The sequence below is a fragment of the Capra hircus genome, chromosome 16 (assembly GCF_001704415.2).
Source record: "Capra hircus breed San Clemente chromosome 16, ASM170441v1, whole genome shotgun sequence".
In the NCBI taxonomy this organism is placed as follows: Eukaryota; Metazoa; Chordata; class Mammalia; order Artiodactyla; family Bovidae; genus Capra; species Capra hircus.
In genome coordinates, this window is record NC_030823.1 from 78,880,111 (window position 1) to 78,898,315 (window position 18,205).

At 68.0% G+C, this 18,205-nt stretch overlaps 1 protein-coding gene across 1 annotated transcript; it reads right to left on the reverse strand.

The window, feature by feature from the left end:
* Window positions 419–16,392, reverse strand: LOC102168445 (receptor-type tyrosine-protein phosphatase V). The gene is made up of 32 exons (XM_018059973.1): window positions 16,336–16,392; window positions 16,017–16,065; window positions 15,618–15,890; window positions 14,916–15,185; window positions 14,486–14,749; window positions 13,674–13,928; window positions 13,324–13,575; window positions 12,935–13,210; window positions 10,186–10,449; window positions 9,800–10,066; window positions 9,240–9,521; window positions 8,932–9,072; window positions 8,535–8,745; window positions 8,180–8,244; window positions 7,268–7,385; window positions 7,142–7,189; window positions 6,683–6,776; window positions 6,505–6,595; window positions 6,341–6,417; window positions 4,797–4,931; window positions 4,127–4,249; window positions 3,580–3,740; window positions 3,285–3,420; window positions 2,898–2,971; window positions 2,369–2,525; window positions 2,200–2,278; window positions 2,028–2,104; window positions 1,564–1,692; window positions 1,344–1,454; window positions 1,092–1,252; window positions 734–869; window positions 419–601 (listed from the first exon to the last, which is right to left on the reverse strand). Exons 1-32 carry the CDS (start codon window positions 16,390–16,392, stop codon window positions 542–544), a joined length of 4,893 nt encoding a protein of 1,630 aa, XP_017915462.1. The 3' UTR covers window positions 419–541.

Below are 18,205 nucleotides of genomic sequence, written 5' to 3' on the forward strand. Positions count from 1 at the left end.
AGGAGGCCCCTGCCTCTGCTCCCATCCCACAGGCCTTCACCAGGAGCTGGGTGCCACCACTCCCCACCTCGGGATCTGCCCCCCACTGAGGCTCCTGGTCTGCCTCGTCCGGCTTCTCTGTGCCCCCCAGACTCTCCCAGGAGGCGTCCACGGCCTTGCAGCTGATGCGGGACCCCCCTGGGCGGCCCCGGGGAGGCTGTGAGCGATGGTGTCACCGTAGTGGGCTCCTGTGCCCTCCTTCCTGGTTCCCCTAACCAGGTTTCCTCACTGGTGGAGGGTGGGGGCAGAGGAAACTCGGCCGCTCTGGCCAGGGAGCGGCCACCCTCCAGCGCCGGCCCTGGGCAGGGTCATGGCAGGAGGGAAGGCCAGGCCGAAAGCACCCCACTCTCCATGGACAGAACACACTCCACCTCAGGCTTGACCATACCCTTTATTGCCCTTCACAGTGCGGGGCTGCGCACAGGCCGCCCTCCCGGGGAAGCCAGGCAGCAGTGGGCTTGCCAGGCCGGCACCGCCTCCTGTACGGCAGTGACCAGGTGACTCATGGCAGCCGGTCCGCGAGCACGCTGTTTAGGCAGCTGTAGAGGTGGGCGTACTGCTCCTGGGGGCAGGCGGGCGGCCGCGGTGAGGACAGGGAGGACTGCACGGCCCCCACAGAGAGCAGGGCCCCGGACGGCCTGGGGCGGACCCCTCCCGCCCCCATGTCCCGAGGCTGAGCCCTGGGGCTGCTCACCAGCGTTGGGGTCATGAGGCTGCAGGCCTGTGACTGCTGCAAGACCACAGTGAAGATGTCCACGCTGCCCTCGGCCCCTGCCTGCTGCAGCAGCTGCTCCAGGGCCAGGAAGGTGCCCAGCTGGGCCGCACCCTTGCTGCAATTGACCTTGAGTTGGAGGGGCACCTGCGGGCCTGGGCCAGGGGGCCGGGGAGGGACACCCAGGAGAGCCACTGCCAGCTGAGGCCCAGGCCGAGGGGCACGGGTTCCCAGAGGGTGTCGGGACCGAGGGAGGAGGGGGCCATGTTGTTTGGCCCTTGCCCCGAGTCGGGAGGCTGTGCGTGCCCCGCCCGCTCCCCGGGGCCCCGTCCAGCGGCACCTGCAGTGGCTGAGCAGCGTGCCGGGCTGCCTGGCGTCCCGCGAGCAGCACTGGTCCACGGCGGCCAGGAAGGGCAGCAGGGTCCCGGGGGGGAGCGCCTGGCCCGGCCGCCCGCATGGGAGCTGCAGCCGCTGCACCGGCCTCTCCTTCCCGCTCGCCTTCTGGGCAGAGACGTTGGCACCGCTGCCGGGGGGACCCGCGGCTCTGTGGAGCACCCCCCCCCGCACCCCCCGACCCCGCGGCCCAGCCTACGTGTGTGACGTGAAGGGAGACGCAGGGCCAGCCTGCAGCACTGCCGTCCGCCACCCAGCGCGCAGTCACTGCATCCGTGACGACGGGCTGCGTCTCCGTGGGCCACAAGTCCTGTGGAGGACCCACCTGGGCTGCTCGGCCAGCCGGCCTGACCCTGCCCGTGGCCCGCACTGCGCCCCATGGCAGCCCCCGGCGGCCCACCCTCTGCTCTGCCCCTCACCTTCTCCTGGGGGTCCGGCGGGCACAAGGAAACAAGCACGCAGGCCCCATGCTCCCACACCAGCTCCCAGAGTTCAGCTGGCCCCGCGGGGCCGGTCAGCACCACGTGGTCGCGGCCAGAGGGCCCGCCCTGCAGAGCATAGGGTGTCCCCACCGCCTCAGCTCTGGGCCCCCAGCCCCCCAGGCCTGCCCACACGGTCCTCAGCTCTGGGCCCAGCCCCCCAGGCCTGCCCACACGGTCCTCAGCTCTGGGCCCAGCCCCCCAGGCCTGCCCACACGGTCCTCAGCTCTGGGGCCCAGCCCCCCAGGCCTGCCCACACGGTCCTCAGCTCTGGGCCCAGCCCCCCAGGCCTGCCCACACGGTCCTCAGCTCTGGGCCCAGCCCCCCAGGCCTGCCCACATGGTCCTCAGCTCTAGGGCCCAGCCCCCCAGGCCTGTCCACATGGTCAGAGGGCATGTGCTCACAGGGAAGAGCCAGGCTTCGAGCATCTCCCCAGCCGGGCCACTCTCCACCGAAGGGGACCACTCCTGGCAACGGCCATCTGCGGGAGGAGGCAGGGGTGAGACTGCCGGAGGCTCAACCCCCGCTGTGCCCCGTACCCGGTCTACCGGAGCCCAAGCATCCGCCAGCACTCACTGGAGGCCGTGCCATCCTGCTCACTCCGGGGAGGGGGCATCCCAGAGCCAGCCTCGTCCTTCAGGGCCTGGAGCAGGAGCTGGGGTGCAGGGAGCCGCCGTGAGGCAGGCAGGGTGCAGAAGAGCTGGCTCGAGGGGACCCCACGCCACCCTGCCCAGCCTCCAGCCACCTGGTGCTCCCTCAGGAAGCCCGCATTGCCGTCGGCAGCCCGCTCCGCGCACACCTGGGCAAAGTTCCTCACAGGAATGGGCTGTGGCCTGCAGGGGGCACCGGCCACGTGGGGGGTGCCTGGGGCTGCCCAGTGCCCACTGTGGGTCTCTGCAACCCTGTGTGGACGGAGTCAGCGGCCTGGTGGTAGGACGGAGGGAGGGAGGGAGGGGGGGAGGGGGGGAGGGAGGGGGGAGGGGGGAGGGGGAGGGGGGAGGGGGAGGGGGGAGGGGGGAGGGGGAGGGAGGGGGGAGGGGAGGGGGGAGGGGGAGGGAGGGGGGAGGGGGAGGGGGGAGGGGGAGGGAGGGGGAGGGGGAGGGGGAGGGGGACGGAGGGGGGAGGGGGAGGGGGAGGGAGGGGGAGGGGGAGGGGGGAGGGGGAGGGGGGAGGGGGGAGGGGGGAGGGGGGAGGGGGAGGGGGGGAGGGAGGGAGGGGGACTCCCCCCACCCTGGGAGGAAGGAAGAGGGACCCCACCCCCCGGGCACCCATACTCAGCAGCGCAGGTGCTGGGGGGCCCTTCTAGGACCCTGCTCAGGAGGCATCTGTGCAGGAAGATGTACTGGCTCTGGTGGGGGGGCAGGGGGGCTGGCTAAGGGGCTGTGACCCAGCAGATGGCTTCCAGACTTCCGGACCCAACCAGCCTGGCGGCCGGCACAAGGGAGAACCTCTGGGAGTCCTCCCGTGGAGCCCAGTGTGAGAGCTGGGGGGGCCACCCACCCACCCCCGTGGACCCCCGCCCAAAGGAAAACAAGCCCCCTTAGGAGGGTGGCTGTCCCAGTCCCTCCTCCAGGGCCCTTCCCTGCCCCCTGGAATCCTGGGGCCAGGCCACCGGACCCGCCCACCCACTGCCTCCCTCGGCCCTGCCCGCGCGGGCCCACCGGGGTCTGGATCATGAGTGGCCGGTGCAGGCGCAGCGCGTGCACCACGTGGAACACATCCACCACCTGCTCCTCCTCCAGCTGCCGCAGCAGCCGCCACAGGGCCACGAAGGTGCCCGAGCGGCCCACGCCCGCGCTGAGGGGACAGAGGGCCAGGCCGTGAGGGGCCTCCCCATGCCCCCAGCCCAGGGCCTGCCTTGCCTGCAGGGTGGGCCCTGGAGGACGGAGGGCCCAGGGCAGGGGCACAGGGTCCGGGTGGGGGGCTCCCGTGCCCCCCACCAGCCACCCGCCTCACCTGCAGTGCACCAGGAGGGGCCCTGCACCCGTGGCGGCCCTCGCCTGCTCCCGGACCAGCTCCATGAAGGCCAGCAGGGAGCTGGGGGCCTCGGGGACGCTGTGGTCCGGCCAGGTGGTGAACTGCAGCTGCTTCACCCTCCGTGGCCACTGCTGGGCAGCCTGGAGGCAGGGCGGGGTGGGAGTCCTCGCTCAGCCCTCATCCTGCCACCAGACCCCTCGGGCGGGCTTGGGCCTCCTACCCCCGGGACGCTGCCTTCACCTCCTCCAGCCTCCCGGGGAGTCTGCCTGCTGGGGGTGCCCAGGCAAGGGGCACTGCTGCCCCAGGAGGTCACGACCCAGGAGGCAGATGGGGCTCGGGGACCTGAGCCAAGCGCAGCACAGGCGGAGACGTCCCTTCTCTCCTGGCCTTGGATGACCCTGAGTCTCCACTCTGCCGCCCGGCCCTTCCATAACCACCAGCCTCCTGGGCTGGCAGGAGGCCAGAGACCCAGGGGGGAGCTGACCCGCCCGCAAGAGTGCCCCCCGCTCCCCTGGTGGGCACACACGTGGTGCAGCTGGAACTCGCGCGCAGTCCACTCGTCCTGGCGCTGCTCGGCCAGCAGGCGGACAGTGACAGGCCCGTGGGTGACGGGGCTGGAGTCGGCTGGCCAGTAGTGCTCGCACAGCACCTAGGGCCGGAGAGCAGCGTGGGGACGAGGGGCGGGGACGCGGGGCGGGGCGGGGCGGGGGCGGGGCAGGCCAGGCCGGAGAGCAGCGTGGGGGGGCGGGGCGGGGCGGGGCGGGGCGGGGGCCACCCCGGCTCGATCGGCCTCCACCCCGCCCTCCATCTCGGCCACCCTCCTCGTCCAGAAGCTGCTCCGTCCCAAACGGGCCCCAGCACCCCTACCCCAGACCTCAGGTGGCCCCTGGGGCTTCCAGGCAAGCGGCCAGCCTCCTGGGGCAACTGCACGGCCTTACTCAGGGTCACCTGGCCAGGCCACACTGCTCCACAGGAGGGCTCAGAGGTGTGTCCAAAGCAAAGATGCAGACTGCCCTGTCTCCGCCACCCCCAGCCCTGGGCGCGGAGCAGGAGGGGGCACTGTAGCAATAGCAGAGGCAGCAGAGGCTGGGAGCCTGGGTGCCAGGTCCCCGTTCCTGTCCGCCTCCCAGACCCACAGCCAGGCCTGCGGGCAGAGCCTGCCACCTGGTGGCCGCCTGGGGCTACGGCGTGCTCACCCGCCCGTTCTCCATGCCCACGGTCAGCATGACGATGACTTGGACCTGCTGCTCCCACACCAGCCTCCAGAAGTCCGCCAGGGTCTTCTTGAGAGGCCCCTGGGTGGCGATGAACTCCTGCGGGTGGGTGTAGCCCTGGCACGGGGAGCAGGAAGGAGTGAACCGGGGCCCTCGGCACGCAGCTGCGCGTCCATGCGGGATCTCCGCAAGTGAGAACTGCGTGTGCGTGCCGGCACGTGTGCGCACACATGAACACACGTGCACCAGGAACCCAAACAGGAGAGTAGCTTGGAGACAGCCCTACGTGGAAGGGACGATGATGAGATCGGAAGGCCCCCAAGTAGCCTCCCCAGGTCAGCTGCCCACACCACCTGCGTCCCCCTGGGCTCCACTGCCCTCCCTGCCCTCCGCCCCACCCAGCGGTCGCTCCTCTCCAGCAGCCCCACTGCCTCTCCTGCCTCCACCCGATGACCCGCCTGGCTCTGTCCGCAGGTCCCCCCCAGCTCTTCTCTGGGTCTTTCCAGTGACATCCACCCCTCTCACTGCTCGTCAGGATCCCGTGATAAGAGCCCAGATATCTCTCCTCTAGGAAGTCTTTCTTGACGTCTAGTCCTTGGTGGACTAAATGTTTCTTCTGAGCACATGTGTCTCACACACACACGCACACAGACACACGCACACACCCGTGCACACACAGATACAGACACACACATGCAAGCACACACAGACACACACGTGTATAGACACTCATGCATGCACACAGAGACACGTGCAGACACACACAGAGACATGCACACACATGTGCATGTGCACACACGCACACACTCATGCACACACGCATGCGCACACACTCATGCACACGCATGTGCACACAGATGCACTGACATGCACACACCCGTGCGCGCACACACAGACACACATACACACGCACACACAGACACACGGAACAACATGCACACACAGACACGCACAGACACGTGTGCACAGACATGCGCACACATGCACAGACACACGTGCATAGACACACATGCACACACACAGACACGTGCACAGACACACAGAGAGACATCCACACACATGCACACATACACACATGCACACACACATGCGCACACGCACACACGCACGCGTGCACAGATGCACACACAGCATGTATGCACTTGCACACACACAAGACACACAGACACGCACAGACACACGCACACAACACACACACATGCACACATGCAGACACGCACAGACACACATGTACACACATGTGCAGGTGCACAGACGTGCACACACGCATGCACGCATGCATAGAGACACGCACACATGCGCGCACAGAGACACACGTGCACACACACACACGTGCACACACAGAGACACACGCGCACACATGTGCTCTTTTGAAGGGTGGAGTCCGAGCAGCCCCCGCCCGGCCCCTGTGGGCCCAGTGCAGGACACACAGACACACAAGCTGGCAGTCTTCACGGACAGCCAGGGCAGGACAGCACCCCCTGCAGACGCAGCAGATGCCACAGCCAGCCCGCGGGCTGCCTTACCGGGATGAAGCTGGCATTGATGTAGTCGGAGTGGGGCTTCCCGTCCAGCAGGGCCAGCCTGACCCGGGAGTGGTCATCTGCAGACAGTAAGGCGTGCTTTGGGAGCGGGCACAGGCAGGCCGCTCCGGGGCACCTGCGACCCGCCCACCTGCCGCCACACTCACAGGGCAGCACGTGAGGGTAGCGGTTCTTGGCGCTGTTGGCAGGGTGCTCAGCCTCCAGCCTCGGCTGCTCCTTGCCCACCTCCTTCAACTCCTGCAGAGATCGGGGCCGGGACAGACCCACGTTGCCCCCCATACCAGACAGGGGTCCCCCAGAGCCCTAGGTGGCCAGAGGCCTCACCTCAAACTCCTGAAAGAAGGCCTGGTAGGCGTGGGCACTCTTGGCCTCAAAGCTCTGCTGGAAGCTGTGCGCGGGGATGGGCCGGTGGGTCCGCCTGGGTGGGGGAGGCAGAGAGCCTGGTGTGTGGAGTCCTGCCCTGGTGCCAGCGGGCAGGGGCACACAGCCCCGGGCTCCAGCCGGGGGACGCGGGGCGGGGGGCAGACAGGACGACACGTGGAGGTGGGCCGGAGTCTCAGAGGGCCAGGCCCTGGGCCCTGAGGATGCTTTGGGAGTCCGCTCAGTGTGAGCCCAAGGAGGCAGAGGAGTGACCCGCGGGAAGACGACGGCCCAAGGCCGAGAGGAAGGAGGAGGAGAAGGCGACTCGGCCTGAAGCTGTCAGGCGCTCGTCAGGGCCCAGGTGAGGACAGGCGGGGAGTCGAGGTTGGGGCTGAGGGGCTGAGGGCACAGGTGGGTGCTCACCACAGGTTGTAAGCCGTCAGCTCCTGGGAGCGCAGGCTCTTCTCCGCCCTGCAGGGGTGACGGGGTGGTGGGAGGCTGTCTGGGCCCCCCCCCCACCGAGCGGCAGGCAGCCCTCCCCTCACTCACCTTTGCCCCTTCACTCGCCTCCAGCACAGCAGGCCCAGCAAGACCAGGGCGAGCATGCTGGCCACGATGCCCGCTGTCACCGGGAGGGGCACCGCCCAGGACGGGCTGGTCCGGGGCTCTGTGGACGGCGGGTGGGGGTGAGCTGAGGCCCTGGAGCTGTCCTGCAGCACCACGCCTGCTCACCGGACCTGCGGCCCCCTGGGGAGGACACAGAGGCAGACCTCCCGGAAGGGAGGGGGGCGCCCCGGATGGGGACTGAGCAGTCCCCCCAGCTCCCGGTAAGGGGACCCCCTCAGCCCCTGACGCACTGGGCAGTCCTGCCCACCCTGGACCCCCTCGGGTAGAGGAGGGCGGGGCCTGGCTGCCCTGTCCATCCACTTGCCTCACAGCCCTGGGCTGTGGAGCTTTGGAAATGGAGCGGCTCAGAATTCAGGTTTCACAAATGTGAAATGCACACAGGAGCACAGAGCCTCACTGATAAAAAAATAGATGCAAGCTATCTCACTAATTATTTTAAGAATTGATCACATGTTGATCGATTTTCAGTATCTCAGGTTAAAGAAGACGCTGCCGGGATTAATCTGCCTGTTTCCTTCTCTTTCGCATCCTGCTAGGCGTGCTGACTCCCACGTGTCTCACTCGCGGCTTCCTCACGTCTCTACCGCTTCACCGCTGCCCCAGAATCTCGCCAGGCAGAGGCAGGAGGGCAGACCGTTTCCTCCACGTCTGCCTGCCCACCGCTCCCCAGCCCACCCAGCCCTCCCGGACCACCTGCCTCCCGGCCCGGGGGGCTCCCAGCACTGCCTCGCAAGACGGGTTCCCGCCGGTGGCTGGGACAAGGCTCAGAAGAGAGGTTCCAGCAGCAGCCCCCCACCGGGGATCCACTGGGGGCCCCTCTAGGCGCCTGCATACCTGAAAATGCCGAGAAGGCGATGACGGTGTCAGGGCTGTGCCTGGAAAAGGCCACGACGCTGAACCTGGGGCAGAGGAGCAGGAGGCTGAGTCCCGGCAGCAGGAGCCCCACCTGCGGAGCCTTCCAATCCCGTCCCTGAACCTGCAGAGTGCCCACCACCTCCCGCAGCAAAGTGCAACAGAGCCCACCCCTGCCCCGCCTGGAAGAAGCTGGGGACGGGGGCGCTCCGGGCGTGCTCTGCCTGCCAGGAAGCCCCACGCGTCTCCCCTGCATCAGCACAGGCTCTGGTTGGCACGAGGCGTGAACAGCCCCAGCGAAACCCGGAGTACCCCCACTGTCAGCCGCAGCCCTCACCGATACCGGGAGCCCGGCCTGAGCCGCCCGTTACATATGTCGCGGGTCCGGCCGCAGTCGTCTGTGCCCACGGGCACCAGCCAGGATGCGGGCCCGGCCCAGGGCCCGGGGTGGAAGGGGCTGGAGAGCAGGACGGCCAGGTAGGTGTCGCGGCCCCCGTAGTGGTGGTCATACCACGTGCAGCTGATGGCTTCGCGGGGAGGCCGGGCCACTGGGAGAGGAGCAGACGCACGGTGCGGCCCAGGCTGCCCCACGTCGCCGGGCGCGCCAGTCCCGCTCTCCTTCCCCTTCCTGTGCTAGGACGCCCCCCGACCCTGACATCCATTCTGCCCGTGTCAGCGCCCAGCCCCTCACCAGCCCTGCCAGGAGGGGCCCCCACCCCGTGGCCGGGACTCACGCGACATGTTGGTGCTGGCGATGACCCCGTACCACTGGATCTGCCCGTCCTCCTCGCCGAACATGCCCTGGGCGATCAGCACACCCATCCCCGTCTCGGGCTCCAACTGGGGGGATGCAGCCAGCTCCGGGGGATGCCAGGCTGGGAGCGGAGGGGCAGTGAGGCACTGAGAGCCGCCCCTAGGGCGGGGCCGTGCCCAGGCTGGGCTGGGCGCCCCGGGCGTGAGCCCCGCAGGGTAGTGGCTTCCGGGGCAGGGCCCAGGTGGGGGCTGGGGGAGGGCCCCGGGGGAGCGGGCCGGAGATGCCTACCCTCGGGCACAGTGGCGCACACCAGGCTGACCGCCCGGCTCCACAGGCCGTTCCTGCCCAACACTGAGAGGCTGAGGCGGTAGGACGTGGCGGGCGCCAGGTGGGCCAGGAGGAGGGCGCCCCTGGAGGTGTTGGCCCGGAAGACGAGCTGGGCGGCCCCTCCCGCTGCCAGCTGCTCAGCCACAACCAGACAGGTGTCAACGTCCCCCGCAGGCACCGTCCAGACCAGGGCCAGGCGCGTTGTCTCAGGCTGGCACTGCACGTCCCCCACCGGGTCAGGCTCTGTGGGTTCAGGAGTTCCGTGTCAGGAGTGGGGGTCAGTGCACCTGAGAGGGGCTTGAATGCAGAGGCTCAGAGGCGCTGGACGCCTTTACCCTGGAAAGGGGCAATGGCCACAGGGAGAAACAAGCGCTCCTCCAGACCGGCCCCTCTCCCCGCACCCACCTGGAGAGCGAGGGGCGGCCCAGGGCGGGAGGGCAGGGCTCCCACTGCACGAGAAGGGGCGGGGCGGGACGGCTCAGCGCTCAGGGTGCCCCACCCCCCGACAGACGCCAGCGTACCCATGGGCAGCAGCACAGGGTGTGTGGAGGCCTGGAGGGGGCCCGCCCGGCACTGCACGGTCAAGGACAGGTTGCATCCAGGCGTGAGGTCCCTCAGGACCAGGCGGGCTTGGCCCAGGGCCAGGGGCTGCTCCCGGGACAGGAGCCCAGCCCCTGAGAGCTGTGCGTGGCAGGCTCCGTGCCCCAGGGGGCCGCTGGCCCAGGCCAGGCTGACCACGGCACTGCCCGCCCGCATGGACACCAGCAGCTCCGCGGGCGCCACTGGGGCTGCGGGAGGAGAGCAGGCAACCTCTGAACCCAGGCAGGGCCTGGTCCGCAGGCGGGAGGAGGGGCTCTGGGCGGCCCTGCCCACCGCTCCTCCCCTCCCCGTCCCCACGCCCACTCACGGGTCCAGCCGGTGGCACTGGCTGCCACCGCATGGAGGGGCCCAGCCTGCGTGACCACCTCCACCTCGTACTCAGTGCCCGGAGTCAGAGCCGCGAAGCTGGCGCTGTCCACCTGGGCCCCAACGCGGCTGGAGCGCACCCGGACGCCCAACTGGTACAGGGTCACCCGGTAGCCATCCCGGCCCCCCAGCGCGTGGACCCAGAACGCCCGGAGCCCGGTGGCGCCTTCACTGGTCACGTTCACCAGGGCAGGGGCGAGGGGGCCTGCAGGGAGAGTGGGGTGGGGGGAGAAGAGAGGTGTAGGACCTGAACTGTGTCCCTCCAAATTCACGTTCATCTCCTGATCCTCAGGACCTCAGAACGTGCTCGGAGATGCAGCCTCGAAAGAGGGAATTAGGGCCAAAGGAAGTCACTGGGGTGGGTCCTGGCCCAGAGGGGATTGGGGCCAGAACGCACACAGGGGCAGCCCTGGAGCCCGGGAGGAGAGGGCAGGGCGCAAGCCGGGGCCTCCGCCTGTGCCCCCAGAACTCGGGGGGCCTGCCTGAGGCCCCTCTGCACACTTGACCCAGGCAGGGCGGAGGACAGCCCAGTCTCTGCTCCTTCCTCCCTGAAAGGCCCCCCTGTCCTCCACCCTTGATAGGGTTGGGAACGCTGGCTCAGGTGACCCCCACCCAAACCCTTCCTGATAGCCGAGTCCAGGGTCTGGACAGACCCCACCCGACACCACCTGAAGGCTTCAAACCAGCACCTTCCCCAGCCCAGCTCCAGCTTCAGGTTAGAGGCCAGGTCTGGGGTCTAAGCGGGGCCTCTGCCCCCTCCCCTGAGCTCAGGGCCTGGGGCTGCGTGGCGGACACCTCCATTGTAAACTGAGGCTCACAGAAACACAGAAAGGAACAGGCCTGCTCGGGGCTCAGCTGGTTAGAGCCTCAGGGTCCCAGAGGCAGGAGGACCGGGCAGGGGGTGGGCCCACCACAGTGGAGGGGCTGCAGCCGGGCAGGGGGCCAACGTCGTCCGACTGCACCAGGCAGGGTGTGGGCCCACCATGGTGGAGGGGGTGCAGCCGGGCAGGGGGCCACTGTCATCCGACTGCACTGGGCAGGGTCTGGGCCCCCCGGGGGCTTCCCGGCCCATCACTTGGCTCCGGGAGGAGGGACATGCCCGGCGCTTCAGTAATCGAGACCCTTCACGGGAGGCCCTCTGAGACAGAGGCCCCCGTGCCCAGCTGCGGTTTCAAGAGTTAAGTGAGAGAGCACTGAGCGAGGGGCCCGGCAGGGGGGGCCCTGACGCTGGCCCTGAGAGACTGTGGGGACCCACCGCGGCGCTGCACGAAAGCAAAGCTGGGTCCCACCCACCCGCCTCGCACCAGCGAGGGGGACCCAGGGACTCCCAGCCGGCAAGGGGTATCCTGGTGCCCCAGGGCTGGAGAGCAGCTGGCCTCAACCCAGCGGCCTGCTCATGGACCACCGGGCTCGGGGGTCAGTCCCGGGGACACCCTGCAAGGGCGGGCGGTGGGGCGGGCGGGGCACTCGCGTGCCCAGCCCGTGGCGTTGGCACTGCTGCTCTTGTCGGGCCCTGCAGGGTGGCCAGCCACACCAGGGACTCGGTGCCCGGAGCCAGCCGGGCCCAGGAGGAGGCCTGCGCCTCGGGGCCCAGGGTCTCCTGGCCCTCCAGAGCCGGGGGCCGCAGGCGGTACAGCCGCAGGAGGAAGCCGTCCCTGCCCCCCACGGGGGGGCTCCAGAATGCCCTCAGGGCAGGGGGCTGGGCAGCCAGGCCCAGGCTCAGGCTGGTGGGCGGTGCAGGGACTGCAGAATGAGCGAGAGGCGGATTTGAGCCCCGGGCTGTACCCTTAATGCTGGTCTCCAACATGGCCAGCCCCGGACTCAACCACCCCCTTGCTTCCCAGGAAAACCCCTTGGCTAGCTCAGTCCCTGCCCCATGCCTGCTCCCCTCCCTGCTTCCCAGGCCTCAGCGCCAAGGCTGACTCTGTTCCGCCCGACCTGCCCCAGAGCCAGCCGCCCCAGGCTCACACCAGGACCAGGCCTTGCTGCGAGCTCCTTCCCTCTCTCTCTCGCCTCCACCTCAGGGCCTAAGGACAAACTCTCTTCACTAAGGCCCCTCTCTGCCCACCTTACTCAGACCCATGTGCTCCTCGGCCCACTTCCTTCCTCGGGGAAACCTCCCTTGACCCCCTAAGGCGGCCCTTCTGTGAGCCCTGAAAGGTTAGCCACAACCACAGAACATTCCTCATAGTCCTCGATCCTAAACCCATGAGGACAGAGACTCACACGGTTCAGACACGCTGTCCGTGCACACTCACCCGATGATGCACCACCAACGCAACCACTCAACAGACACGCTGACCGTGTGCTAGCTTGCCTGTCTGCCTCTCTACGCTATCTTCTTCGCGATTTTTAGCTTTGGCATGTGACCCCATAGCTAAACATGGAAGGCACTCTTTAAGTATTTGTTGGAAGGATGGATGGATGGTTGGAAGGATGGGTGGATGGGTGGATGGGTGGATGGTTGGTTGGAAGGATGAGTGGATGGGTGGATGGGTGGATGGTTGGTTGGAAGGATGGGTGGATGGGTGGACGAGGTGGGGAATGCTTTCGAACAGGTCATGAAATGCCCTACCCTGACTAGACGCATGGCCTCTGAGTCAGGCACACAGAGGAAGGCGTGTGAAGGATGTTGGTACCCACCCCACTGCCCAGGGCTGGCCTCCCAGGGGCTGCAGCGGGGAACTCACGTGTGCAGGCACGAACCCTTTGGATGCTGGAGCTGAGGTTCCCCGCCCGAGTCCACACAGACACGGTGTAGCAGGAGCCAGGCACGAGATCCCGCAGCGTCAGGCTGGCGTTGTCTGGGCCCAAGTTGACAAGACCGCCCGGGAAGCCCTGGCTGCCCTCCTGGTGCCAGCTGACCCCGTAGCCTTCCCGCAGCCCCGCTGCCGGGGCCCAGCTGACGGTCAAGGTGGAAGGGCTGTCCCTGCCGGTGACCTCCAGTGACTGTGGCGTGGGGGCCCCTGACAGAGGAGAGGGTGTTAAGGAGGCCACGCACGGTGTGTGAGCCTGTGACAGCCCCTCTCCACCCAGGGCAAAGCCCCCCAGCCACTGGGACGCAGTGGCCGGCACTTACCTGTGCGGCCTGTGGGGCTTGCGGTGGCAGTGCCCAGAGGGGAAACAGCATCCACCTGTTTCCCAGCATCCACCAGCATCCCAGGCCTGTGGAGTGTGACCAGGGTGGCACCAGGTGGCCCCGAGACGTTTCTGAGGAGGCAGGGGGCCCCCTCGGTGTAGGGCAGTGTCTGGCTCCCAGGCTCCTTGCTGGCCTCCGGCCCATCCAGGGGCAGCTTGGGATCGCTGCCCTGCAGGTGCTGGGCTACAGCATCTGGAGGGGTGTGGGCCCTGGAGGGTGAGGGTCTACCCCTCTCAAGGCAGGTGCCCCTGGGCAGGACCCCAGCCCGTTCCCCACCAGCCCAGACTCACCACCCAGCCAGGCAGCGGCCTGGGCCCGGGCCTCGTAGTGCCCCGCCAGAACTCTCAGCTCCAGAGCATAGTGTCCGGACGGCAGGGGCCCCAGGAACGTGACATTGAGGGCCTCAGGGCCCAAACTTAGGGTCTCGTCCACGGGCCCGCTCAGCCTGAGCAGGTAGCCCTCTCGGGCCCCCGGGCCTGCCTTCCAGCTGGCCCCGAGCCCTGGGGGCTGGGGAGCGAGCCCCAGGTCCAGGGGTGTGGAGGGACCTGCGGGGGAGGGAGACACTGCAGAAAGTCCTGGCGGCCGGCCAGCTCCCTCCTGTGCGCCCTGGACAGGCCACATGCTGGGCGAGTCCTGGGACCCAGCCAAGGACACAGAGATGGGAGAGCACTGCCGGCGCCAGGCCTGCCCCTCCCAGCACAGCCGCTGCGGCCCCTTTGAGGGGCAGAGGCCGAAGCACAGAGAGAGCGAGCACTCTGTCTGGAGACCCACAGGCGGGCAGTGGCAGAGCCCAGCCCAGATGCCCCCGCGCCTCGGGGCTGGTCCCTGTCTCTGAACCTTGGTCTCCCCACCGTCATGGGGGACAGCACGACTTACGGGGGTTAAATGATGTGCCACACAGAAGCGCCTGGCGTGGGGCTGGCACACAGCAATCATCATCACCGTCACCTTTGGGGTGGGGGCTTTTACCACCAGCCAGCAGGTGGGCACCCTCGGGCCTCACCCTTTCCCTGCAGGACCCTGGACGCCACCCGCATAGCCGGATCAGCCCACTTGGCTGAGGGAACTCTGCAGTGGCCAGCAAATCCCCAGCAGCACTCACGGGTCCACTCGGTGGCGCTGGGCCCCACTGCCCAATGGGGCCCGGCGACAGCACTAACTGTCAGCGTGTAGGGCGTTCCAGGAGAGAGGCACGGGAAAGTGTGACTGGAGACACCGCGTGCGACGCCCGCCGTCAGGTTGGAGCCACTGAGGAGGTCCGTGAGCAGGAGGTGCAGCCAGGCGGCCCCCCCAGAGCTGTACCAGGAGGCCCGCAGGGCCCTGGTGCCCAGGGTGCGCAGCGCCAGCTGCGCTGGAGGCACAGGTGCTAGAGGAGGGTGGGCGGGGCAGAGGCGGGCTGGAGGAGGGCCAACCAGGGACCCGGCACCAACCCTGCGCGGGAGCCGGGAGCCCATCACATTGGCACGTGGCTCTGGACCACCTCCTACCCCCACCCGGCTGTCGCCTGGCGTCTTGCCAGGCGCGGGCCCTACCTGTCCACTGGCGGGTGCTGGTCTTCGCCTGGAGGTGGGCGGCCCAGGTGGTAATCTCCAAGACATACTCACTGCCTGGTAAGAGGTGGCTAAAGTTATAGGACAGGGTGCCGGCGGACGTGGAGACGTTGCGAACCACTGTCTGGGACTCCAGGTGGCAGAGGACAAGCTGGTAGCCATCCTGCCCTCCAGGAGCAGAGCCCCACGAGGCCTCCAGGCTGGATGGGCTCTCAGAGCTGTGGAGCTGCAGGTCCTGGACAGTGGACGGGGCTGCGGTGAGGCAGAGAGCGGCGCCAGGTTCAGGGCCGGGCATCACCTCTGCTTTCAGTTCAGTTCAGTCGCTCAGTCGTGTCCGACTCTTTGGGACCCCATGAATCGCAGCACGCCAGGCCTCCCTGTCCATCACCAACTCCCGGAGTTCACTCAGACTCACCTCCGTCGAGCCGGTGATGTCATCCAACTAGCGCTCCTCAACAGGTCACTGTACCAGCGTGGTCCCCAGAGACCTCACCAACCCTCTGGGGGCCACCATCCTGCTTGGCCACGCCTCCGCCCGCAGGCCCCGCCCTGCCCATAGACCAGGCCTCCCTGCCAGCAGGCCACGCCCCCGCGATCAGGCCCCGCCCACCGGCTCCCCCCACCCCCGGCCCGCCCCTGCCCACAGACCACGCCCCCGCCCCAGGCCCCGCTCCGCCCGCGCACCTGTGAGCGCAGTGAGGCTGAGGCTGGCGTTCTGCCCGCAGGGGCGCACGGCCGTCACCTCCAGCTGGTAGCGACTTCCTGGCACCAGGTCCCGGAATTCGAAGCTGGACGCGTTGGTGTGGGCCTGGAGCAGCTGCCCTTCAGGGGAGCCACGGGGGCTCAGCCGGCTAAGGCGTAGTGTGCGGCCGGGCCCGCCTGGCCCCGGGGCGTCCCAGTTCAGCGTGAGCCTGGCGGACCTGCCCTGGCTACTGACTGTCATCCTCAGAGGCGGTCCTGGGGAGCAAGGGTCGTCAGGGCCCCCAATGCCCTGTGCCCTAAAGGAGGCAGGGGCAGGAAGGGCCAGAGTAGAGACCGGCCAGGGGGAAAGACAGCCCTGTCCGCCCGACCCCCGCCACCTACCTCCACTTGCCCCACCAGGACCCTCTTCCGGAGGCTGGCACTCGCCTTCCTGAGGAGGGGGTATGAGGGTGGGGGAGAGGGGCAGAGGAAAGGCTGTCCACTTGTCCGTCCCCCACCACAGGTGTGGCCTAGGGCAGCAGGCAGGACACCTAGGTGCGGAGGCCCCCAGCTGGGGCAGCTGCCCTGTGTCCTGTGGGGCTGGGCAGGAGCTGCCTCTGCCCAACTTCGTGCAGATCAGCCGGGGCCCTCGGGGCAGCGGGAGGCCTGAGCACCACAGAGAGCAGCCCCCACCCCGCCGCGGCCCCAGTGCCCACCTCACCTTGGCCAAGAAGCCTGGGAGCCAGAGGAATACCACAGACAGGACTGGGAGCTTCATCCCGGGGGTCTGCAGGGAGAGCTGGGAGGCAACAGGAGGGGCCGTCCTGCCGCCCCTGCTCAGCTCCCGGCTCCCTGGAGAGCTTGGCGGCCTTTCCACCCCAGAGTCTGTTCCCAGCAGGGCCCCAGGAAGGGATGGGGGTTGCGACCCCTGGCTGCAGACACACCTGCCTGCCACTCTGGCCCTACCTCCACGCTCTTCAGCAGCTGGCTTTCTAGTCAGCAAGAGACCCAGACCTGGAGAAGCAGCACCCCGGGGTGGGCAGAGACGGCTGACTCCCGATGCCCTGCCCTGGGGAGAGAGGGACATGGCATTCGTGTTCCTGTCGGGGGGTTCCTGGTGACACCATGGTCCTGGGAGCTGGGTGCTGGGTGGACGGACAGCTGTGAGCGAGTGTCCCCTTACGGACACAGAGGAGCACGCTCTAAAGGCCTTTGTTGTAGGGGTGGTGGACCCAGGACAGCCCTCCTGTCTCTCGCCCTTGCACCCCTGGTGAGGAAGCGATGTCCACGGAGGGAAGAGCGAGCCCTGCCCCAGGGTGAACCCGAGCCTCCAGCCTCGGCTCCTGACCCCTGACCGCCTGGGACGTTTGCTTGCCTCCAGCTCCCGCCTGCTCCACCTAGACCCTCTCCCCACCCCACCCCTGGCCACCCACCCCCGGCCACCCCCTCGTGGACACAGGTGCTGCCGAGGCCTAGGGCAGCCGAGAGGTTCCTACAGCCTGGAGCCAAGGGCTCACCTGGAAGCAGTCCCTGGAGCCCCCAGCCCGAGGCTGCTGACATGGGGAAAGGTGGGGAGGGAGGCGGAGGAAAGGATAGGGCCCTGGTCCCTGAGCTGGAAGTGGGGAGGGGGACGCATAGCACCCAGACAGGTGCAGAGATGCTGGGCGAGGAGTAACCCTAACCCTTCTCTCGCGCCACTCGGCCAGAGCCGCCCACCAGCCTCTGGATGGGGCCTGGAAGCTCAGAGCTACAGCCGTGTGTGTGTGTGTGTGTGTGTGTGTGTGTGTGTGTGTGTGTGTGCCCGCCCGCCTGGAAGCTCAGCGCTGCAGCCCCATCAGATTGTCCAGGCTGCTCGCACGTGTGTGTGTGTGTGTGTGTGCGTGTGCACGTGTGCACACATGCATTTTCTCAAAAGAGGAGGTGGGGGAACAACTAGGGAAACTGATGTGAAAGGGGGGAGGCCCCAGTCTGGCCACATCGGGGGACACTCTACCCTTGCCACCCCCTCACTTGCGGCACCGCACTTAGCTGGGCCGACGGAGCCTGCGGCAGCGGGATGCTGCTGCTGCTGCTGCTGCTGAGTCGCTGCGGTCCTGTCCAACTGTGTGCGACCCCATAGACGGCAGCCACCAGGCTCCCATCCCTGGGATTCTCCAGGCAAGAACACTGGAGTGGGTTGCCATTTCCTTCTCCAGTGCATGAAAGTGAAAAGTCAAAGTGAAGTCGCTCAGTCGTGTCCAACTCTTAGCAACCCCATGGACTGCAGCCCACCAGGGCTCCTCCATCCATGGGATTTTCCAGTCAAGAGTACTGGAGTGGGGTGCCATTGCCTTCTCCAGCAGTGGGATGGAGACAGCCTAGTTCAGACTCTGAGTAGAAAAGGTACGCAGGACAGGGTTTTAGGTAAGGGGTGGGGTCTCAGACTGTGCCCAATAGTCCCCACAAAAGGAGGCCTGTTGGGGTCAGCACAGACCCCACGGCTAGTCCTCTGGATGGGGCCTGGCCGTAGGGACACACCTGTCAGCCCCCAGCCAGCCTGGGGGGCAGCCTTGGCCGGGACGGAGGTGGAGGGGATGGGAGCGCTCGAGAGG

Bases quoted from the DNA above. Each gene is read 5' to 3' on its own strand.
- LOC102168445 (XM_018059973.1), bottom strand. From the start codon at position 16,392: ATGAAGCTCCCAGTCCTGTCTGTGGTATTCCTCTGGCTCCCAGGCTTC. The intron at 10,067-10,185 runs GTGAGTGGGCGT...CTCCTCCCGCAG, and splicing joins CAGTGCCACCGGCTGGACCC to CCCCAGTGGCGCCCGCGGAG. The intron at 4,250-4,796 runs GTGAGCACGCCG...CTCCGGCCCTAG, and splicing joins TGGGCATGGAGAACGGGCGG to GTGCTGTGCGAGCACTACTG.